Source organism: Podarcis erhardii (assembly GCF_964252035.2).
Source record: "Podarcis erhardii genome assembly, chromosome: 3".
NCBI classification, from domain to species: domain Eukaryota; kingdom Metazoa; phylum Chordata; class Lepidosauria; order Squamata; family Lacertidae; genus Podarcis; species Podarcis erhardii.
In genome coordinates this window covers 87,887,978-87,913,004 of record NC_138507.1, presented here as the reverse complement: position 1 = coordinate 87,913,004, position 25,027 = coordinate 87,887,978, and the positions used below count along the sequence as shown (strand labels likewise).

General features: G+C 42.0%; 1 protein-coding gene across 6 annotated transcripts in view; it reads right to left on the bottom strand.

Annotated features, from left to right (window-relative positions):
• Positions 1 to 25,027, bottom strand: part of DAAM2 (dishevelled associated activator of morphogenesis 2) — a 220,789-nt gene that overhangs the window by 79,108 nt on the left and 116,654 nt on the right. For all 6 annotated transcript variants that reach the window (XM_081854131.1, XM_081854136.1, XM_081854135.1 and 3 more), the window contains 3 exons: positions 23,386 to 23,475; positions 9,801 to 9,875; positions 4,502 to 4,596 (listed from right to left, as the gene is read on the bottom strand). In XM_081854131.1, coding sequence (XP_081710257.1) covers positions 4,502 to 4,596; positions 9,801 to 9,875; positions 23,386 to 23,475 — 260 coding nt within the window. The remainder of the gene's footprint in view (positions 1 to 4,501; positions 4,597 to 9,800; positions 9,876 to 23,385; positions 23,476 to 25,027) is intronic.

The following is a 25,027-nucleotide window of genomic DNA, read 5'->3' as shown; positions in this document are numbered from 1 at the left end:
AGCAGGGTTTACTAGTTAATCTGCTCCTTAAAGCTGCACTAGGGTGATTTGTTTTAAATCTGACATGTTCTGGGGGAAAGACAGGCCACCACTTCCCTGTACACACAGCAAAACTAGCTGGCGGAAGTGGTACATAAAGCCTGTCACAGCCTCCATGTGAGAAGTACCACTGCTAGCAAAGGATGAGGCTGTGTGGAAGGCAGGATATTCCCATCCTACCCACAGGCAAAGTAAAGTTTCCCAATCTAGCTGAAGCAAAGATCCTTTACATGAGAAGGCAAGAACACCACTAACAAATCCTGGATCTCTGCCCTTCCTGAATTTGGCAACAGAATAGGCTTAATCTACCAGATAGAGCAGAGGTTATCAGAAGTGTGACAAGGCAAAACTCGGCCAAAATAAAGGATGCACTCCTCTGTCCTTAAAAATAAAAGAGGGTGGAAATATTTCTTGGCAACAGGTGGGGAAACTAGCTTTCTTGACACCTTTCCATTTTCTTTATGAAAGCTCCGTTGCAATCCCTCAAGGTCCTGCCTGTTCCCAACCAGAGCTTTTTTTAATTTTCTTTTTCACTTTACTCTGCCTCTCCAAGATCTATTGATGACTAACAGGAGCAACAGTACAGCTTTCCCATATGCTTCTAGCCTGATATTTTTTTATAACCCCCGTTGTTTATGGCGGCAACTCACAGGGAAAATTTCACTTCCTTCCAATCGTTTCCTTCATTTTATTGTGGGTTTGTCCCTAAGCAATGTGGTAATTGGGCCAATCTGTTACTGTGCCTTAAAGCTGAAGCACACATAGTGTCTTATGTTGTACGATAGGTTTTCCTTTCCTAATTGAGGGATGCATTCAGCTGCTGCTCTCAAAAGTTGGTTCTGTTAGGACACTTACATCCCAAAGGGCCTGTTCACCATCCAGAGAGAAATCTTAGTCCAGAATGGAACTATGATTCTCAGCATAAAGAAAAAGTAACAAACTGAACCAGGCTGTACCATGTACCATGAACCATGAACATGGCATCTCTTTAACTGCCAGGTCTGCTTCTTAAAAAGAATAAAGGGCTTCAGTGGGTGGGGAAGGAACACCCCCATCAAATAAATATAATGCAGCCTGGTCTATTTATTCCTTTGCCACTAAACCTCAGCCACATGTGTGTCTAAGATTCATCTAAATTAGAGATTTCCCTCCAGAAAACAGCCCTTTATGAAGCCCCTCAAAACAAAATCAAGAGTCAGCTGGATGTAGAGAACAGTTTGGGAACATTGGGTGAAAACTCAAAATGCAGAGAAGAGAGACTGCTTAAGGGTTTTAGCATCCTATATGAAATACTAAACTCCACAGGGTTCCCGTCACCCCCCACAATTTCTCCAGGGCTTTGAACCTCAACATGGCCACTGATGCACACATCCCATGCTCTTTCCAGCCATCTTAACTTTTGCTCCCACAAATCCCAAAAGATCTTGGAAGCAGAATAGATTCTGCAGATGTGCTTGATTTGCTGCAATTATTCCAAGCACACAATTCAGATTTTCTCAGTACAAAGGTTGGCCTTCTTTGGCAGACGATAACCAATCCAAATTCTAATTAAGTCAGCAGGCCATATAAACTCTACCCAAAGTTAGCAATTATTATTGCAAGGATATAGAGATGAACATGATGTGCAAAGCTTAGCCACCAATGAAACAGGCATGATTAGAAAATGAGTCAGGGATAGGAAACCTGTGACCTTTCAGATGGCTCAGCTTCCATCACTCCCAACCAACAGCCATTGCTGTCTGGGGCCGATGACAATGTCTGGAAGATCCCAAGTCTTCCCCTGCCCGATCTAGACACTGCTGTTGGTACCCCAGATTCCATCAGCTGGGTAACTTTGCAGCTTCTAAGTATACAGTGCTACTATCAAGGAAGTGCTGAAGGGACTCCAAACAGCAGGCTTTCTTCTTCAATTCCAAGCCTAGTATTTTGATGGCCTTTGTACAAAGCGGCTCACCAATGGGATCTGATGCAGCCACGGGTCCCTCCATTGCAGCATTCCCATTAAAGAGGGAAATGGCTCACTCATCAGTCACTGGCACAGAGCCCACTTGGCAACTTACACATTGAGTCACTGGAAATTAGTTGAGACGTGGGGACTTAACTCAAAATTTAGCTTGGCTATAGCTACGAAGGAGAAGCGGGGGGAGAAGTACTTCGGGTTGTAGCCAGCGATTTAAGAGCAAAGACTTTATGTGACAGTTTGTGGGTGCTGGTGCTGACACTCATTAGGGCTGTTATAAACAGAGGAAATAAATGCCTGCTGTCGGGAGTAGCCAGCCAATGTAATGCTTGGGGGGGGGAGCTGTCCTTGAGTGGAGAATTCCCATACCCCACTCCCACAGATTTCACAAAGAGAAGCCTGTCTCTAAAAAAAAAAAAAAAAAAAAAGACTTTCCGGGAGTGATAGAATAGCATGGTGAATGGAGGCTGTGGAGGTGAGATGACCCCATACTTACTATAACAACCAAGTGGCAACATTTTTCTTCTCTTTTGAGCATGATGCGAAAAGCAGCAGCTGACTAATGGCCTTTGGTGCCATTAGTTACAAATGAAAAATATTATTAATATTAAATAATAACAAGCAACAAGGGTAGTGCTGTAGCATCTTGAAGGTCCCAAATTTAATCCCCACCATCTTCAGGCAGGGCTGGAATTGTCTCCTGTATGGAACCTTGGAGAGCTGCTGCCAATCAGGGGAGAGAATACTGAGCTAGATAGACCAATGGCTTCTTTCTATGCTGCCTCCCTGCGAGAAGTGAGGTTACAGGGAACCAGGCAGAGGGCCTTCTCGGTAGTGGCGCCCGCCTTGTGGAACGCCCTCCCACCAGATGTCAAAGAGAAAAGCAACTACCAAACTTTTAGAAGATATTTGAAGGCAGCCCTGTTTAGGGAAGTTTTTAATGTCTGACGTTTTATTGTGCTTTTAATTTTCTTTTGGGAGCTGCCCAGAGTGGGTAGGGAAACCCAGTCAGATGGGCAGGGTATAAGTAAATTGTTGTTGTTGTTGTTGTTGTTGTTGTTGTTGTTGTCCTGCGATGTAGATTCTGCCTGTCCACTTTTTTTTACAACTGTTTTCCTTACATAAATAATATTATGTTCCTTCCATCTCAGCAAACATGGTTATACCCCTAATTACCATTTTTTCCTTTATTATACCAGACAATTGGGATAGCTTCCAGGTTGTTGCTAAGCTGATTTTAACAGCACTTCATTAGTTACTGCAGCCTAACAAGATTGCAAACAGATTGTATTATATTTTATGACCATTAATTTAGTAAACCTCTGGATTAGCCTGTTCCTTTATCACTTCACAATCCTATCAAATACAAATGAAGTCTGCAGTTGATCAGGGAAGACAGGGAGCCCACCTGTTAATGGCCAAAAAAGGGAGCATGTTCACCATTTAGAATAACTGCCAAGAATGCAATATGAATTGCAAATATATGTATAAAAGAATATAATGTTTTGCTGGTAATTCTAGACAGGGAGAAACTTAGTCCGTGACTGCTGTTGGCCCAGGTGCCTTGAATTGGAGATTAAGCAATACGAAGAAAAGGAATATGTATGAAGTAAGGGGAGAAGAGGCAGAGCAGGCTATCCGAAGGAATAGGATGGAGGAATAAACCATTTTAATATATAAGGAATTTGGTAGTTGCCACATTATCAAGTTTTGCTCACATCAGAATGCCTCTTGCATCAAGTGCTCATTTATACCCAAGCCCCTCATGCATTTGTTGGGTTAAAAAAACAATCCCAGTTAATAAGATGCAAAATTATACACCAAAAAATGTATATAAAAGGCTGCATCCAATGTTTGTCATGCTCAAAGGAGATCCACTAAAGTTAATAGGCACAAGTAGCATGAGTTCATTCATTTCATTAGGTTTATCATCATTTTATGAGTATAAACACCGAAGTATTTTGACAGTCATGTGCATTGTTTTATGTATCTGTTCCTGTGCTGGTGTCTTTCGGAAACATGGAATTTATCTGTGTATAATATTATACTGGAATAATGTATATAATATGTGATAATTGCTTGCATTTTTTTGTGGAACTCTTTTCCATCAAGATCATTGTGACCTTGGGCCACAAATTGCACATCCGATGGTTCAGAGGGAAGGTTGACATGGAAGATCTAGCAGGTTCAAAAAGGACGAAGCTTATGATGACGACATGTGGTTTAAGAATCACTGCCGTATTTTAGATCCAGAGGAAAGTTGGCAGGTTTGAATGCAGCCGTGCATATTCCCTGAGCTTCCCCCATCCCTTCAAAAGTTCCATACTGGTTAACCTCAGAGAGAAAAGAACTTTTCTCCACAGTCATGACAACTACACTCCCTCTGTGATTTTAGAGAACCAAATTAAGAGAACAGTCAAAACACTATACTTCTCCATGTTAGCTGATCTCAGCTCATGGCCCAAGAAGTGTGCGGTGTGGGGAGAGAGGATGGATAATTACCTCATGGGCTGAGTCCTTAGAGCTGTCTTCAAGTCTTCAACTATTTTATTCCTCATTTCCGTTTCTTCTTCATCAAATGCATACAAGGTCTGCATCTGTTTGGATGAGGCAAAGAAACAGTGACAAATCCAGCACTGGACGAAAGTTCAGAGAAATCTGAGGCTACTGAGCAACTCAGGATTCATCCCCAAGAGTTTTTTGCCAAACTAAACTGGAGATGCTGGTGGGAAGCTCACCAAGAAAGCAAAGTCTTCTCCAGAAACAAAGCTGGGTAAAAATGAGCTTCTGCCTAAGGACCAAAGAAGTCTGTGTCTTTAAGTGCAAAGTTGTTGCTTTTAACCAAATGGACACTGTGGGGTGGCTGATATGGGTCAGAATTCCAGTGTGGGAATTTTAATCTCCTTCTACCCCACCGCCCAAGGTCCTGATTCAGTTTGTGCCTCCAGAATAAGCAATTTAGATAAGGGGGAGACTCCCATGCACTTTACTTGGGAGCTTTCACCCCTTTGCAAACACCAGTATGGGACCGCCAACACAGATTAGGACCACAGTAGGGAAAATCCCCTAACCTCCTATAACTAGGATCCCAAAATGGATTGGGAACCTAGCTTGCAATGAGGTAGGCAAAAATCACAGGGCCAGAGCCAATTTGCCAAGTGGGAAAATTACTGCCCGGCTCAGAAAATGGCAGCCAATGAAGTCTATAGCAAGGTCTTGCATGCACAAACAGTCAATATCTGAAGGAAGGAGATCTGGTGATGAATTTAGTGAGGAGGCCTGGGCAGACCTCAATTTATTCCCCAAGCATGGACCCAAGTGGACCCACAGGCACAGTGGACCCCAAGCATGGACCCAAGTCCACAGTTGGCTCCGCCCCTGGGGAGGGCCTGCACAGTAGCCTGCCTGCAATTGGCCAATGTGGAGTTCTGGCTAGTGTGTGACTCCACAGGCCAAGCCATGCGGGTCAAGCGTTTCACCCCAGCACCAATGCTAAGAGCTGGATTGTGAAGAGGACAGGGCCAGGCAGCATCACCTCCTCACCATTTAGGGTAAGCTGACTTTTTAAAACAACAAGTAGAAGAACCATGTGCTTAGGAGCACAGATACAGAGCTAAAGCATCATTTGGTTTGGCCCTAACTAAAGCTGCAATCCTAAGAGTGGTTATTAGGTTAAAAGAAAATCACAAAGGAATAGAAGCCCTGTTGAATTCAATACAACTCATTTCTGAGTAAATCTGCTTAGCACATCTTGTTTTTCACTTTGGGTCCATTTTGAATGAATATACTGTGATGAAAGCTAAGGCGAGCTTGAAGAAACAGCCATGCTCCGTCCTTCCAAGGCACTTATAATAACATCTTACAAACAGCTAAGTCTTTCATGCAGTGTTCAGCACAAATCAGATAAAATCTCACTTTTCTTGGAGAGCCTCTTTGCCCCACTCCCCGCTTCTCCACAAGCCCTTCTGTGTCACTTTGTGTTTGCAATTTATGCCATGCCAACACATGTCAAATCTTCAGGGTGGTCAGTTGATGAAGCAATGTGACTCTTATACACTCTGCAGCTGGCACAGGGAACTGGATTTAACTCCAGGGAGATACATACACTGATTCCCGCTAAAGTCAGATTTGCTCAGTTAAATGGAGCAAGCCTCCTCCTCTTCTCAGGGAGAGCAACTGATAGAAAACAAGGAAATAATGTTTGTGCCGACATCCCTTCCTCAAAGCCAGAAACAAAACAAAACTGAAGCACTCTAGCATGTCATGTGACCTGCGGCCCACCAGCTTCCAACATCTTTTTCCAACAGCCATGGTGTCTGGGGCTGATGGGAGTTGGAATCCAGCAAGATCTGTGGGCCACAGGTTCCCTATTCCTGTCCTAGAGAATCATGCTTATTTGGGAGGAAGATGCAGCCTCAATGACAGGTTCCTCAGAATGTGATCTGGAGCTAAACTTGTATTCCTTTCTGGCGGTTCCCTCATTGCGAGAAGCAAAGCTACAGGGAACCAGGCAGAGGGCCTTCTCGGTAGTGGCGCCCGCCCTGTGGAACGCCCTTCCAGCAGATGTCAAAGCGATAAACAACTACCTGACATTCAGAAGACATCTTAAGGCAGCCCTGTTCAGGGAAGGTTTTAATGTGTGATATTTTACTGTATTTTTGGTTTCTATGGAAGCCGCCCAGAGTGGCTGGGGAGGCCCGGCCAGATGGGCGGGGTATAAATAATAAATTATTATTATTATTATTATTATTATTATTATTATTATTATTATTATTATTCCTTTCTGCAGTGGCTTATCAGCACCCTCTCTTTTTTCTACAGCACCGGGGAAGGGGGTTGGCCCACCAGTGCCCACTTTTGAAACATATACTGAATTTTATTATCCCTATGATTTAGGGTGTCATGAGTATACAACTAGAGCTTTGTTGAACTTGAAGGATTCCTGAATCCAAAACGAAACAGAGCCAAATAATCCCAGCATTCTGGGATAATTATAGACAATTAGAAGCTGCTGCCAGCAAAAAGTTCTTCTCAATTCTACACAGTCTTGGCCTCCACAATTGTTTCACTTCATTACCATGAAGTCATTTCATTGTGTGATCACATGACTGCTCTGTCATGTGACCACACAACAAAATGACTTCATGGCAATTTATATGCAAATAACTAAAAAAGAAAGGGACGTGGGTGACGCTGTGGGTTAAACCACAGAGCCTAGGACTTGCTGATCAGAAGGTCGGTGGTTCAAATCCCCGTGACGGGGTGAGCTCCCGTTGCTTGGTCCCTGCTCCTGCTAACCTAGAAGTTTGAAAGCACATCAAAGTGCAAGTAGATAAATAGGTACCATTCTGGCGGGAAGGTAAACAGCGTTTCCGTGCGCTGCTCTGGTTCGCCAGAAGCGGCTTAGTCATGCTGGCCACATGACCCAGAAGCTGTACGCTGGCTCCCTCGGCCAGTAAAGTGTGATGAGCGCCGCAACCCCAGAGTCAGTCATGATTGGACCTAATGGTCAGGGGTCCCTTTACCTTACTTTAACTAAAAAAGAATAAAACCCTCCCACAGTGACTTTGTCACCTTCGCTTTCTAGGGGTGGTGCTTATCTGACACCACTTCAATGGGGATTACCTAAATGACCCTATCAAAGACGGAGTGTGGTAGGTAGGTGGTCTACACAACCTCTGCAGCTAGCACTAGTGGGCTAGAGCAGCACCATGGTCATAACCAATAATATTTATATACAGCTTAATATGCAAAATCCCTAAGCAATTTACATAAAACACAGTAAGACTGGAAAAGGGAGATGCATATACGACATTTGAAATCCACAATGGAAAGAAATGCATCTGTAAAAACAGAGAAGCCATCTCTAAAACATGCAGTTAAATATCAATGATCTTACGAGTCAGGGAATGTCTGCTTAAAAAGATGGGTCTTTAGGAGGTGTCTCAACCCTGTCCAGACAGGGGAGGTTGGCGTATCAGTTGAGGCTGATGGAAGACACTCCACATCGCTGAGCCCACTTCAGCCTCAAATGACAGTGAGGGATCCAGAAGGACCCCCAAGATACATATCTGCCCCATCAAACGGAGGGCAACCCCATCTACATCTCAGAGCATGTTGCAGAATCATCACCATCTAGATCTGCTATCTCTTCATTCCTTTTAATCTGCCTGCACCTTAATTTGAACTGCAATTCTATACACCCTCACCTGAGAGTAAATTTCATTGAACTCAATGAGACTTGCTTCTGAGCAGGCACACATAGGATTATAATGTTCTGTCTCCGGCCCCCCCACCCCACCGGTTCCCTATCATTAATAGTGGGGCAGAGAGAAGCAAACGAAAATGACCCGAGTAGATTTTATGTCCATCTTTGAGATGTGCTGAAAGACGTATTTTCTTTTCTGCTCTATAAAGCTCTTGTGCTGCAAGCAAATCATTTCCAAATCATGAAAAATAAATGTGTAACAGCTGTATTGATGACCTCTGACACACACACACACCCTCTTTTAAACATCATGTGCTCAGGATAGCTGTGGCTCTAAAGAGCTACTTCTGAAGCTATCATTCATTTGCAAACCATATATATATATATATATATATATATATATATATATATGAGTGTCGATATTGACAAGCTTCCAAAAGCAACATGGGGGTGTAAAGGTAACTTTTCTGTTCCACAGGAAAGCAGGGAATGGGTTTATTTGGGTTGCTAAGCTTAGACGATTGAAGACAGAAAGCAGAATGTCTAAGCGTTCACGTGCTCATGATGTTGGGAGAGAGGGAAAGAAATGAGGGAAGCAAAGGGCAGACATTTCCATATAAGCACCCATTGGTGCCAAGATCCATTCCAGTGGATTACCATGTGGATGGCACATGTTGGCTGGGCCCACTCCAACCATGGCTCCATGTTGCAGTGAGAGGGCAAGGAGGGAATAATACCAGAACAGCCAGAAGGGCTATAAGCTGGGTGGTAGAGTATGTGTGCTGCATGCAAAAGGTCCCAGATTCAGTCTCCAGCATCTTCAGGTAGGACTGGAAGAGACTCCTGCATTAAATGCTGGAGAGTCCCTGCCAATCAGTGGAGGCAGTACTGAGCTAAATGAACCAATGCTCTGACTTTGTGTAAGGCAGCTGCCTACATTCCAATCAAAGATATATTTTTAGAAGGAGGCCTAATATTGTTTTTCCATTGTCTATCCACTCATTGGCAAGAACACTGCAAGGTGGAAACAAGTTTACTTCTTAGTAAACTACTGGGTAGAATATTGCCTGCACACTTTTCCTTCTTATCTCCACCAGTGCTATTTTTCTAGAAAAAGAGGTGCCAGAACTCACTATGAATGCCTCCCTTGTTCTCTTATAATGGCAATGGGACCCACCTGAGAAGTGCCAGAACTGAGTTTCAGTGAGTTCCTGCTGAAAAAAGCCCTGATTTCCACAAGTGGTTTAATGTTTATGATGGTTCAGGGTGGTATTGACTCAGAGTAGACCTACTGAAATGAATGGACCTAACTTAGCCATATTGTAATGGATCTACTCTAATAGTTAGTTGAATGTTACCATTATTGTAAATTAAACACATAAATTAAAGAAAATAGAGACATACTCTACTGTTCACAAAGGCTGAAAATTCAGGAAAGGGGTCTAGAATATCTCTGAGAAGGCAGACCCTACCACAATATGGGAGTGGGGGAAACTGATATGACAGTGCCTCTAACCCACTATGTCAGAATGGTCCAGGCAACAATATTCTCAGAGAAAGCAACTTTTCGACAGTATTCCGCAAGGTACTTACTGCAGCCATGGAGTTGATGCGGTCAATGTAATAGTCCGGCCAACTTGTAGCAAGCTTATTAGGGTCTTCTTGCTCCTGAAAAGAGAAGATCAAAATTATATGAGATATAGAAGAGACTGCCACAATCATCATTATCATCCAAGCTATGTTCTTTCTGCACCATACTTAATTTTATACACCTCTGTCATGTCATCTGCTAAACTTACTTATCCCAACCATTGTACTTTTTCCTCACAGGGTGAGTTGCTCCAACTTGTTTAAAATGTTGGTTGCGCTTTGCTGAACTTTTCAGAGCTATACAGCATCCCTTTCAAGCTGTGGTAACCAGAACTGTACACAATGTTCTCAACCACAGATTTGTGTAATAGCATTATGATACTGGCAATTTTATTTTCAATCCCTTTCCTAAAGATTTCTAACATGGATTTTGTCTTTTTCAGAGCTGCCACACACTGGGTTGTCATTTTCACTGAGGTATCCATCATGACTTCATCTGAGATATGTTTCCTGATCATCATCACTGCCAGCAGTTCAAACCCTATACAGTGGTACCTCAGGTTACAGACGCTTCAGGTTACAGACTCCGCTAACCCAGAAATAGTACCTCGGGTTAAGAACTTTGCTTCAGGATGAGAACAGAAATCGTGCTCCGGCAGCGCAGCGGCAGCAGGAGGCCCCATTAGCTAAAGTGGTGCTTCAGGTTGAGAACAGTTTCAGGTTAAGAACGGACCTCCAGAACGAATTAAGTTCCTAACCCGAGGTACCACTGTAAGAGCATATGTTAGGATTTTTTACCCAAAATTTGCATCACTTTACACTTGTTTACACTGAATTGCATTTGCTGTTTTAATGCTAACAAGTCAGCATAAGTCAGACGTTATGCTAAGCTAGATACTGTAGTTTGCTTCTCCCTTATGAATATTATTTGCAACTTGTATCCAGGCCTTTACTTGTGTTCAAGTGAACCTGAGTAGAAGCACTCTGCACTCGTCCCCCATTTAAGACAGGAAGGTTGGGGCTGATGCCCACTGAGATGCAGGGCTTGTAAGCATGTTCTTGATCCTGTCCCCACTTTTAAACATCACAAGTTCAAGCAAATGGCTAAACATAGCTCTTCCAATTTCCTTGCTTCCACTAGCAAGTAACAATATGGTACCACAATGCCATGAGTAAATGGCAGCCCTTTCTTTGTTTAAAGGAAGGTGAGGGTTAGGTGAGCAGTTTGTGTCTGCTTCATGGAGCTGGGGTGCTTCCTCCCATGTGATGCCTCCTTACAGAGGCAAACTTATGTAATGGGGCTCACGTTAGGAAGAATAACTACAGAAAACTGTTGTCCATGCATATCAGGCATATCTATCTTCAGTTCATAGCAAAAACACACAATACAAAGTTGATAACCATTGCATTACTTTTATATAATACTGTAATCGTATCATGACTCGAATACAAGAACAGACACAGAGAGCTAATCTATGCCTACTTAAATAAAGGTCATTCCAAAGAGGGCTATGCTTATATGGAATCTCATTTATAAATGATTGAGGTAGAGAAAGCTTTTAAATTTATCCTCTCTTTTCTTTTCCACCAATTTTCATGTATTAACTATCAATCATATTGTGAGTCTAGTCTAACGATTTGCCACTAAATTTTATCCCTGTTTTCAGGGGAGGGGGAGCTAGGTTGGTCTTGTGTCCTACTTTACAGTCCTCTACGTGGAAGGGCTGTCAAAGGACAGTTCTCTATTTTAGAGGCAAAGTATGATTTAAAGATAAGGAATAACACAAAGGGGGAACAGGAACCTTGAAGTTGCCCATCCATAGTTAGCAGTGCCTGGCCTGCAGACTTCACCTGCTGTCTTCCCCACTATGGTGTAATGTGTTGAGTCCTAGAGATAATTACTATTTGTAAATTTGCATCTATGCATATCAAATGCAATCAAATCTATACATATCAAATGCAAGTTTTAGGCAGATTTGTGTCTTCCTTTTTCCTCTGAGAATAATAATAATAATAATAATAATAATAATAATAATAATAATTTTTTTAAATTACTTTATTAAATATCAGTCCTGAATACAAATTGGATGTAGATATTTCACACACCCATTTCCCTGTATCCACTTCCAGACTTTAGTTTTTACTGAATACAAGGAGCTGAAATAATCACAAGGGTGATTTTGTTCTAAGTGTCAAAACATTTTACTCCTTCAACCTTTATTCTAGTAAGCTTACGAAGTGTGGGAGAAATGGGTTAAGACAATATTGACCAGCTACTATTCAAATAAGCTCTTCTATCTACAGCAAATACAGGAAACCCCTTTTTACGTCCACCAAAGCCATTCTTGCAGACACAAGAGTTTGGGATGTATTTGAGATTCAATTATTCATACCGTTAGATAATGGCTCATCTCACCTCTCCTCTTAGCCAGCTGCTGGGTGAACATTTATAAGAATCAGAATTTGTCTGGAGAGGCCCACAAATTACTGCTCTCTGGGGTAATGGCACTGTTTCCATTTAAACACAAAACACAAAACTGAGTATTTCGGAACCTGGATCAGCAAGGAAGCTCTTGTGTCAGATGACTGCAAGACAACATAGTATGAGTGGTGGGGAGGAGAGCTTTCGTGCACCAGGAGATGCAGAAGGAACACATTGGCCCTACTCTCTAAAGCTCAACAACTTTTGGGGTGTCCTGGTTTTTACTTTTTAAAATGCCGGTATGGCAACCCTAGAATATATGGAAACAATTACCCATCTACAGGAGCAGGGCATGAATGGAATATATTATAGAAAAGCCTACTTTAAACTCCCACTGAATAGTGTAAATATTAAATTTAAAAACAGATGGCAATCTGCAGTATTTCATAAGCAGCTGTCTCATTCTTCCCAATGCAACAACACTATAATCAATATGAGAACCATCTTCCAATTCCAGATGACTGCAATGCAGTCAACATATATTTTAAGTACAGAAGCTAACTGTCTTCAATAGCCCCCCTTCCAACATGGGACCTGGGAGATTCAACAGTCTTCAGTGAGTGTTTAGAAGCAGGCAGTGGGATTTTTTGTATTTGTGATGGTACTCACTGGCATGGAGTATCACTATCACTATCACCTCTTTTTTGTTGCACATGGCAAACATGTTGTGGTGGCACCCACAGAACTTTTATCAAGATATGAGTACCAGCATCCCATTTTTATTTTTACAAAAATAAAACAGCACTGGAAACAAGAAACCAAACAAACAGAAGTCGGTCTATTCAGTGGGTATTTATGGATTCTCCGTCAAGTCCATCTAAACACCAGGAAGAACTTTCTGGCAGTAAGAGCTGTTTGAGAATGGTAGACTCTCCTTCCTTGGAGGTTTTTAAGCAGAGGTTGGATGGCCATCTGTCATGGATGCTTTAGTTAGATTTGACCAGACCAGACCATGCTTTGTTTTATTCTTTGGGGGAGGAGGCAGATGACGGATTTGAGGCTAGTGTTTGTTTGAAAACCAGATTTCTTTAGGCTGAATTCAACAACGAAAACAACTTTTAATCAGCTGCTGCATTGCTTGGCCCAGTTCTGCAAGGTCTGATTTAGTTTCTCTCTCCCCACCCCCCTCAAATCTTTGAAATATGGAACATTCTTCAAACTAAGGGATGCTCGCCTCATTGGGCTGTGATCAATTATACTTCTACTGGCTGGCATTCTCTGATTAATGTGCAAAATATGTACAGCCTCTTCCCTCTAAGCTATAGGACACAACATACATTTATAACTGAAGCTTGAAACAAATTCAAGATTTTCCAGACTTCTTTCTTACTCTTTTTCTCTCTCACACATACAGTATATACAAGGCAAGTCACAAGAGCCTTCAGTTTTGAAGCAGGACAGACCAAATGGTCCAAGTTAATCAGTGGGAAGAAGCAATTGCAATGCACTCTTTCCCAAAAGGTACAATTAAGCACTTACAAAGCATTGTTAGACACTTACTGATACATCTCCCCCAAGGGTTCTGAAGGCAAAAGGAAATAATTGTCCCTTCCAGAAATGGGCAAGAGATGTGTGCAAACTTTCCTTTCAGTTTCTGTGAAGTAAACTGTGAATATTCATCGATAAACAGCAGCTTAATGACTATGAAAAATAGACCTCTCCAGTGTGAAGAACAGGTGTGCATAACTGATTTCTAATAGTCAGCAGTAAGGCCTAGCAACAAAAGTTAACAGTTGAATTGCATAGCTTGTTCTTCTTTGTTGATAGAAGGGAGAATCAGGCCTCTCTAGAATGTGGTCAACCTTTTCTGGCTCACTTTTCCATATGTATATATTTGAACAGGAAGGAGAAGGAGGCTTGAATAAACTGCTTTTTAGCTAACCAGATTGTGCCAGAATGCAAGAGTTTTCATATGTGCATTTAATAGCGTAGATAGAAAAACCGGCATCAAACTCTATGCGCAATCTTGTGACGTGAAGTAGAGATTGAATTGCTCAAAGTAAGCCGGAGCTGCAAAACTGCAGCTGCTCGAAGCAGTGATTTAATCTTTCAAAATTCAAACATGTCTGTGATGCTCAATTGTGCATTTTTTAATATTAGCATAATAGCTCATCTCCCTATTACTGTGGTTACAGATTTGGTACCCCTCACCCCTGCCCCAATAAGTGAGTATATACTAAGGTCAGAGCACATTTTACAGCCACAACAGAAAGGCTATCAAGGCCAGCATTAACACAGTCAAGTGCTAACTCCTCTGCACTATGGCTTATCAGAAGAGCCTGACGGATCAGACTCATGGTCCATCTAGTCCTGTTCTCACAGTAGCCAACCAGATGTCTGCGGGAAACCTGCAAGCAGAACCTGAGCATGAGAGCACTCTTCTCTGTGGTTTCCAGCAACTGGAATTCAGAAGCATAACTGTCTTCCAAGTGTGGAAGCAGAGCATAGCCATCACGGCAAGTAGAAACTGATAGCCTTATCTTCCATCCAAGTCTCCATGCCCCTCACAGAAGTAAATGGGAACACAGAGAATCAGGATTAGAGACTCACAGTGCAATAGTGAAGATCCACATGAGAAGTGGGTTTTATTAGAGTCAAGCATCTATTGTCACAGGGTGGCTGTGGACCCAATCCCTATCAGGTACCAGAAAGCGAGGTGGCAATGAGCCTATCTCAGCTGAGCACCAGCCTCATGTTGTAACCATTGGACTCTACAATTATATAATTCTATTAGTATTTCTATATGCAAAAAGTGAAGCAAAGGAGGAGAAGAGATTATATATATACGGTATATATATATATATATATAATACACTATGTGTTTCCCTGTTAAGGAGCCTTCCGACAGCACAGTGATTGAGAGACTGTCTAGGAGATCCTCTTACTCCAAAATACAGTGGCAATATATTAAATGTAACCCACAGTTATCTCAATTGCTCCTCAAACTTTTTCTTGTCACATTTTCCAGAACATGTGGGATGAAAGGTTTATGCATTCTTTTAACATTATATACATACATGCTTATGCGCGCTCTCTCTCTCTCTCTCTCTCACACACACACACACACACACAGAGAGAGAGAGAGAGAAGAGAGAATTCAATTCATGCTTCACTTAAACAATAATAATTATTTCTGTTTCAAATGAATTGGTCCTAACTAGTTTAGGTATACAAGAAGAGAATCCGAAACCTTTGTTTTGTTTTTCAATCAGGGCTACCCAGCAGTCAGCAAGGCATTCGAAATGGTCCAGCATTCCAGACCTGGATGGAGCTAATGTCTGGGTGCATTATGTGAAATCTGAAGACTGGGGTTTATTTTTTAAAAAACCCAAGCATTTCAAGAGACCTCAGACTCTGATTTAAATAAACTGTGTAATTGCAATGTTTAAAACAGGCTTAAACTTTACAATAACTGTATCTGGTACAGACCCTTCCATGGGTGTTTTTGGAGGAAATTACCATTTTAGGAAACTCTAAACTGCTGTGCGACTAGCTTACATGTTTTTTTTTAAAAAAATAAAAACTCCCTCATATTTGAGATAAAAAGGTAGATACCCATCCCCTCAACCCAAATGCAAGAGTAGCTTAAAGGTCAGTATATGCTGGCATCTGTCTGTATCAGGAAACAATGAAGGAGTGTGCCTTTGGGGGTGAAGTCAAAATGTTGGAAGGTGACAGCGCCTGCAGTGGCTGTAAGACAGCATGGTACACAAACATTACATTGCTGTTTCTGCCCCAAATAGGTTGTGTGTGGATGACACACAGATGGCTAGAAAGGCATTCGATCTTATCCAGCAGGGCTCTCATCAACTGCACACATGCTTTTGAGAACCCTGTTCCATTCATAGCTACCAGATATGGGTATACATCTGTTTAAATACGTGGGTATTTTATTCATAGTTGATGTGCTTGCTCCGAGAACCAGCACCATAGAGCAAGAGTCATGAGGGGTTCTACAGAACCACCTATAAAGACTGCCTCCTCCACTATGGATTCCCTGCTAACCAGTCCCCTTCACCTATTAATTTAGAATTGTGAAGATACTGGTAGCTCCTTAATACAAAATGACCCTTTGGAGATCTGACAAAGGAAGACTTCACATGTTTTCTGCAAAGGTTATAAAACTTTATTTAAGCACACACATTTTTAAAACCTGCCCTTTTAACCCATGTTATCATATTTCAAGAGTTAGAAATTCTTCCTTAACATGAGGGCAAAGACTAGCTGGAAATGCAATTAATAATAATCCTTCTCATTTTTACAACTTATTTTCTACTAATATCAATTTTTTTATTCCTTTCTTATGTGAAACTTACATTGTTGTAATTTTGGCAAAGACTATTTCCACCTCTACTTGCATAGTGGAGAATAATAGAAGTCTAGGTTTACTTTCTAGCACGCTAAGGTGGCTAGCCTAAAACCCTTCTCCCCACTGTTCTAAAAACTCATTATGAAGGATCAATAAACCATTTGATCACACACTTTGTAAAGTCTAACCAGTGTGAGAGAGCCAGTGTGGTGTAGTGGTTAAGAGCGGTAGTCTCGTAATCTGGGGAACCGGGTTCGCGTCTCCGCTCCTCCACATGCAGCTGCTGGGTGACCTTGGGCCAGTCACACTTCTCTGAAGTCTCTCAGCCCCACTCACCTCACAGAGTGTTTGTTGTGGGGGAGGAAGGGAAAGGAGATTGTTAGCCGCTTTGAGACTCCTTAAAGGGAGTGAAAGGCGGGATATCAAATCCAAACTCTTCTTCTTCTTCTTAAATACTCTTTGAGTTTGCTGATCATGTGTTTGCATTTGCTGATCATGTGTTTCAGTACTGAAAGTGCCTGAATGTGTCTGGATGGTGCCCAGTCCACAATTATACATTTCATACATACCGAAGCTCTGTTTTATTCTCCATCTCTGAAAGCGGTAGACCCTCTCTCCTTTTAATCCCCTTTTCTGCCAAAACCCCTCAAGGCTCTTTGCCTGGCCTTTGCCAATTCTCTCTCCTCTGACAGTGCAACCTCTACTCCAGTGACATCAAAATTTCCCCCTCAATCAAATCCCACATCTCCACTTGTCTCTCCAACATTTCATTCTGGATGATTTGCCAACACCTCAAATTCATCGCATCCAAAACCAGTGTCTAATTTTTCCTGTCCCTTCTCTGCTGTCTCTTGCTATTAACATTATTGTTCAACTGATCACTCAATCCTACGGTGGAGCTTACAGCCCATCAATACCCCTGGGAACATGTACTTTTCCTTTTCCACATCTGTTGTCAAAATGCGGGTTTGTACACTGATATCATGTAATTTCAATGATGAAAACCGAAATACCAGCTTCTTCCATACATTTGCACCAGACAATCAGTTTGATGCATCAGGCTCTAGGAACCAGCCAAAGCCATCTCTCAGCCATTCTGGAGGAGTAAGCAGGAGGTTGCAGTGGAGGTTTCCCCTCACTTGCCTCCTGTGACATCTGTGGTCACCACCCTTACGTTAAGCAAGAAGGTTCTTTATACCTAAAATCTAAGGATTTTAAACATCACCACCTGGCCGAAATAACTACATTTGTCAAGTGGCACCTTGGTAATATGAAACACTGAAAATTTTATCCTTGAAAACCTCAAAAGATTGTGTAACTTGGACCTTAGAGCCCATTTATATATTAGCAGTTGTTCCAAAGGGAGACAGCCTAGGGATGACTGCTCTCAAGAGTATTTGAAGTAACAGAAACATGGGAAGTGGGACAAGAATATGGCTACTTCCCATGCCAAAGTCACCCCATGGATGCAGAAGGTAAACATTTTTTCCAGCCCTACTTACATGACTCACATCCTTCAAATATTACCAAGAGTGGTATGGGAGAAGCAACTTCTGATAATATAAAAAATGCCATTAGCTTGGCTGAAATAACCAGTTGTGTGGAACATTCTGACTAGCTACACTCGCAGTTTGAGCCTGGTCTTTTGAAGGCCTGTTCTAAATTTCTAAGAGAAGTTATTCTGGACCTCAGATTTTCAGACATCTGTAAGCTTTTTAAAAATTGGGGGGGGGGGGAGTGGAGAAGCTGCAAATCTTCTCTGCCTTTCCCATGGTAAAAGAAAAGAAATTCTTCAGGTTTAAAAAATAAATATATAATTTTCAAGGGCTTGACCCTCAGCGACCTCCATTCTTAAGATAAACAAATGAGCCAGCATTGCATAACGGAAACTGTGAGTTAAGCTGAGAAAGTTAGAGAGCGCAAGAGAAAAAACAGAACTCTCATCCCTTCTGCTGTTCCCCAGAATACGGCTGACATTTTCAGAGTTTTATCTAGGAGTGGATATTCTTCAGTGGAATGTCAGCACATAGATGGATTCCTGAGAAAGAGCTCAAATTGCTTTTTCCTTGATGTCAGCAAGTATAGAGTGAAACACGAATGAAAGCTTTACCAGAAAAAATCTGTCACCTAAGTGGCTAGAAGAACAGAACTTTGTTGATGTTGTTGCTTACCAATCAGAGGACATGTGCATAAGTTTAATAATTACACGTGTAATTTACAAAACAGTAGACTTGGAATTGCCAACATGGTTCTCAAGGAACTCCCATTTCTGGTTTCCTAGACAAGAGCTCTGTTGTCATTTTTAAATTTTGTACCTTGCCTGTAAAATGTTAGGTGTAATAAATAATTGTCTCAACTTTCTCATTGTGATGCCCTTCCTTAAAATCCCTTGAGGTAAGGACCTGTTAAACTTGTTGTTTGTAAAGCACCATCTTTGTAGATGTGTCTCCACCATAATCATCTCTGAAAACCTTTGCTGATGGGTCCTCTTAGGATCAGCTTTCCCATTATCAGATAAGGGCCAGCAAACACACACTTCAGCATAGTGAGAATTAATGACACTTTAATATGTTAATGAGGATTAAAGTGGCACGGTCTGTATCCAGAAGCTCTGGCGTGCAGATATCATCCCAATCAAAATGGAGGTGGTAGCATCCACTGATTTACCTGCAAATTGTCCTTGCAGCAGCTCAGAGGTAACTATTACTACTACTACTACTACTACTACTACTACTACTACTACTAATATATTTATACCCCACCCATCTGGCTGGGTTTTCCCAGCCACTCTGGGTGGCTTCCAACCAAACTACCACTGCAGCAAGCCCACTGCAGCAAGCCCACTAACCTTGAGGAGATGCCCAAATGAACACCTTTATGGCAAAAAGGTCTCTCTGCAAGACATCTTCAACTAAGCTGACTTGCGGAGGCCTTGGAGGTACGTGCTTTGGGGATAGATGATAGCAAGGAAAATGTGAATACTGTATTGTATTTCAGCAACATCAGGCTGGCCATTGCATTTTGTGGCATTCAGTAACAACACATACCAAGACAGATCCCCATAAATACAGCAGAAATTTACAAAAACAAAAGTAGCCAATAAAGTATTGAATAAGAATATAGATTATGAAGCAAACACTCGCAGGACATAGTGATCCCTCAACAAGTTAGCTGTGAACATGTAGCCCAAATGTGTCACAGAGAAAAACTGTTTCATGTGCAGTGAAAGGGGCTACAACCAAATAACTGTGAACAGTGATAGATATTCACAGCTTTGACATTCAGTCTCAACAATTGTCATCTTTATTTGCATGAAGTTAACCCGGTCCTGGCACTGAGCAAATGTGCAAACAGTGGCAATTTCTTCATCCGTTTCTGCTTCTATTGGAATTCTCCGACATCCCTAACTCCGACACTGTCCTAATTTATTGTATATCCACATTTTGCTTGACATTGTGTGAACATGGTTCCCACCACAAAGAGCACACACAATGCAAAACAGAAAACACATTCAGGAGTTTCCATCCACCCCCTACTTCCCCACACACATGCTGAGAGAAAAAGATGACGTGACCTTCATTTGGTGCATTATGTCTTTAAATGAGACCAGATGAACATTCATGGAAGGTTTTCTTTGGAAATCTCCATAGGGGAGGTGTTTTAAGAAGGGATTTGATGAGAGTGAACACTGGGTGTTGGGTTACTCCTGGTAGAAACTGTTATGTAGCTATTGCTAATACCTAAAGCACCAAAATCAACAAAGGTCCCAACTTTTGTCTTGAGTCCCAGCAATAGTACCAACGTTAGCAAGGCAAAGAAAGATCCGAGTGAGATATCACCACTATGTAGCCACAAGCCCTCTCATGTAATCAGATTTTTGGCACAATATACAAAGCCCACCCCCACTGCCTTTGTATTTTGCCAAAAACCGGGACACACTAATCAACCTCTACGGAAAAGGGTGGTCTCAAGGGCCACAATCCTGAAATGAAAACGACAATCCAGCGTGTGTAATAGCTGTGAAAAAGGCAAATTCCATCTTAGGGATCATTAGGAAAGGGACTGAAAAGAAGACTGTCAATATCACAACACCTTTCTGTGAACCTACGGAAGAACCACACCTGGAATACTGTATACAGTTATGATCTCTGGACCGGAAAAAGGATATTGTAGATCTGGGGAAAGTGCAGAAAGGACAACCAAAATCAGCAAGCAACTGCAGCAACATCCCTATTAAGAAAGCTGAATAGTGGACAGAGAGGGGCATTTCACACAGAATAAAGTTATGGAATTTGCTATCATGCAAGATGTAGATCCGGCCACCGATCTGCACTGTTTGAAACAACAAATTCATGGAGATGAAGCCTGTTAAATGCTACAGCTAGATATTCAGTCCAAGCAAAAGCAGCTGCCAGCTGGCATGGTGGTGCCCAGGAGCTGCCTCCCTGGCAGTGCCGCTGCTGCTGCTGACCTGAACAGGGCGGGGTTGGGGCCAGGATAATGGAGAGATCAGGGTGGTGCAGGTGTACTAATGGTGACACTGGACTGGCTCCTCTGTGCTCCAATGAAGTCCTAAACTTGTCACTGCCCTGCCTTGTCCAGGTAAGCATCAGCAACACTTCCCCCAGTAGGGTAGCACTGTGGCACAATCCCACTGTGCCAGCCGCTCCTGCCTCCAGTATCAGAGCCAGCTGCTGGGGGGGGGGCTGTGTGAGCTTCCCATGGGCATCCAGTTGGCCACTGTGAGAACAGAATGCCAAACTAGATGGCCATGGTACCTTCCTATATGCAGCATCACAGAGAGTAATGCTCAAACATAGAAATATTTTTTATACCTTTGATGGTGGTGCCCATCTCCAGGCATATTTTAATCCATCTGTATTGACTTGTGTAAATGGGAGAGTCATGCCCTAATGTGGTGGTCGGGGCCTGAGAGTATCTACCAATCTCAGCATGGATGGGGTTTTTTTATAGAGCATTGCAAAGATAGCTACCTGAGCTTCTGTTTGTGCTTTAAAAAAAGTCATTTTACACAAAATTGTACATGCTTCAGTAAGCAATCTGATGAGTCTAGTCCCACACATGAGAGTCAATGTAGATTGACCCAGGCGTGCAAAAGTCAATTATATTATTAGTATTGCTGTTTATTTATTCATTTATTATTAATTTGATTGGTGCTATGTTATGCTTTATTTATACACCACTTTTTGGTCCACAGGCCTCCAAAGCAGTATTTGTCACTTAATACAAGGAAGTCTCTAAGCAACTTAGGAACAGAATAAAAATAGAGTTAAAAACATAGCAATCATCAATACCAACAAAACAAGAACCTCAAGAATGATGTTAAGTTCCTAGCAGACTTTGTCATTGAATAAACTGTAATACAATATCACTATTATTGCAACCACTACTATGACTAATAACCACACAATAATAATACCGTCATATTACTATCCCTACCCGCACAGCCTCTTCTGTGACTTACTACTAATAATATGCACATAGGGAGAGAGATGTGAATTCCAATGACCTGAATTTCCTGGGGAAAGTTGTACAACACCAGCTAAATTGCCTGGAAAGTTGTACAGTACCAGCTGAGGTTTAAATACTTAGTGGAATCCTTCGAAAGATTGTTCACACTAAGCAAGAAATGGAACTAGGTGAGCCAGTTCAGTTGGGACTGGGTGCTGTCCACAGCCAATTTCATAATACAGCAAGCATTGCATCTGACCCTTAGTTCCCTCCTCACCTTGAAGGATCAGGTATTTGCTTGCAGGTGGGTGAATGGGCAGGAGGACTCCCATGCCTAAACTAGCGGGTTTGATTCATTAATTCATTAAACTAGCAGGCCTGCAAGTCAAGAGCCTTTTCAGTCCATTGCTCTCTTCAGATAAAAGAACTCCAGTTTGCTTCTCCTCCTCTTAAAACGGGGAGGGGAAGCAATACAGTAAATCTAAGAGACATATTAAATAATGTTAAAGGCTGCTGCTTCCTGTCAAACCTGGCTGGCCGATGGATGGAATGCACCGTTCTGCAAGATGGCTAATAAACAGATCCTTCGCCACTAGCTCACTTAGCCTGCCTACAAAAACGGCCACAGAGAAGGTTGTGAAGGTGAACCTATTCCAGGGGAGGAGGGAGTGATCAGAGAAGCTGCTGTGCCCCCAGGGACTGCACCCCTCAGGGGAGGGCTAAATACAAACAGCATTACTAGGCCCAGAAAATGCCACCAGCAGCTCCAATGAAATAAATGCACCTTCCTTCCTTCCTTCCTTCCTTCCTTCCTTCCTTCCTTCCTTCCACAGGACCTATGAATTAATAGGAAGACTAGCAAGAATCCCATGGATAGTGCTCAAAGTAAAAATTGGGTCTTACCAAGTCAGAAATACTGCGGCTTGTTTTAGCCAGGCAGGCAGTGCATATGAAAGGTGAGGAGGCATGCTCTCAATTAAAAAATGATTTATAATGATGGAGATGGCCGATGGTAAATGCTAGGGTCAGGTTTGCCACTAGGCAGAGTGGGACAATTGCCTGAAGCAGCTGGTCTGGAGTGTCATGAAAAGGTAGAAAAGTTTTGGCTATTTATTATTGCTGCATTTTTTACTGCCTCAAAGAGGGACATTTTGCCTCAGGTGCCAAAGTAACCTGGCCAGCCTTGGGTATGTTGCAGAGAGTGTCATTAACTGGTCCACCTCAAATGTCAATGACCAACCCTGATAAATGCACATAATCATATGGTTCAAATCATCCACACATGCAGAGTTTACTATGTGATTCAATTAAACTAAAGTTAGTACCTTCTTCTTGCTGCAGTAAATCTGCCATTTTTTCTCTGGTGGGAGTGCAAACATTGCCTCTCTGTTCTTATCGGTGAGATCCAATTCATCCTGGAGAGGACAAAAAAGAAACATATAAATAATATATTTTTGCAGAGGATGTCCAAGGCCACCTTTATCTCCTTACCTTCAGCTAAAGAAACTTTAAAATTAAAACTTAAAAGTTGACTCTTTCAGGATATCTAACTCATCTTCAGTGTTGTCTTTGGGAACTATGCACTGAACTCTTAAGCACACAAGGACTTTCCTCCCTTTCCTTGGCCTAGGAAGAACCTTGCAGCAGGTCCCTATTAAGAGCCCTGCCAGAGAGCATGATTTATAACGCACCATTATGGATCCTAAATTACAAAATTCAACAGATAATATACTCTCCAAACTCGATGGCTTATAGTCCTATGCATAAGTGTGAGCAGACTTCTTCAGTCTGTTAAGTGTCTATGATTTTGGATTATATTTCTTTATCCTGTTCTGCCACTAAGTTACTGAGGTAAATCTAGTATTTGCAAAGGTAAAACTATGCACATAATTACATAGATTCACATTCAACTTTACTCAGTAGTGAGCAACTCAGGGAATCTCAAACCAGGACAGGATTCAGACAAGCACACTCTGCTTTCAGACAAGTAAATAATTTTTCAGTCAGGGAAACTAGGTTCTTCCAAAGAGTCCCACGCACAATGGATTCTGCTGCTATGAAGGTTTCAGGAAGCTAAATTCTGGGAACACTGGGCCTTTTCTGATAACCCAGTTTCCCTGGATTCCAATGATCCAGCTTCAGGAATGTTGGTTAGGGAAAAGGTTGTCTGAACCTACAGAAAAGTGGCATATACCTCAGTAAAGAATTTTACCAAACTTATCATCTAATCCTTTTATATATAGCTGCATCCATATACCTGTGGGTATAGGGAGGTATATAAATTTCATTATTGTTATTATCATCATCATTATTACTACACACATACATACATACATACCAGGGGTAACCCAATGTGACACCTTAGAATCATAGAATCATAGAATCATAGAGTTGGAAGAGACCACAAGGGCCATCGAGTCCAACCCCCTGCCAAGCAGGAAACACCATCAGAGCACTCCTGACATATGGTTGTCAAGCCTCTGCTTAAAGACCTCCAAAGAAGGAGACTCCACCACACTCCTTGGCAGCAAATTCCACTGTCGAACAGCTCTTACTGTCAGGAAGTTCTTCCTAATGTTTAGGTGGAATCTTCTTTCTTGTAGTTTGGATCCATTGCTCCGTGTCCGCTTCTCTGGAGCAGCAGAAAACAACCTTTCTCCCTCCTCTATGTGACATCCTTTTATATATTTGAACATGGCTATCATATCACCCCTTAACCTCCTCTTCTCCAGGCTAAACCTTCCACAGGTGACATTGTGAGGACTTCTGAGCCATAAAAAATAAAGCCGTACCCTAAAGCAGGAACAATACCTCTTTAAGACAGCTCCACAATGGCTCATTTGGAAAACTTTCTGGATCCAGAAACTTGTGAAAACAGTGAGCTAAAATTGCATACTGAGCCTGGTAGCGGCTGCTGACAGATTTAAAGGCCCACAGAGATTTCAGCCACAGAAAGGTACAAAAGAA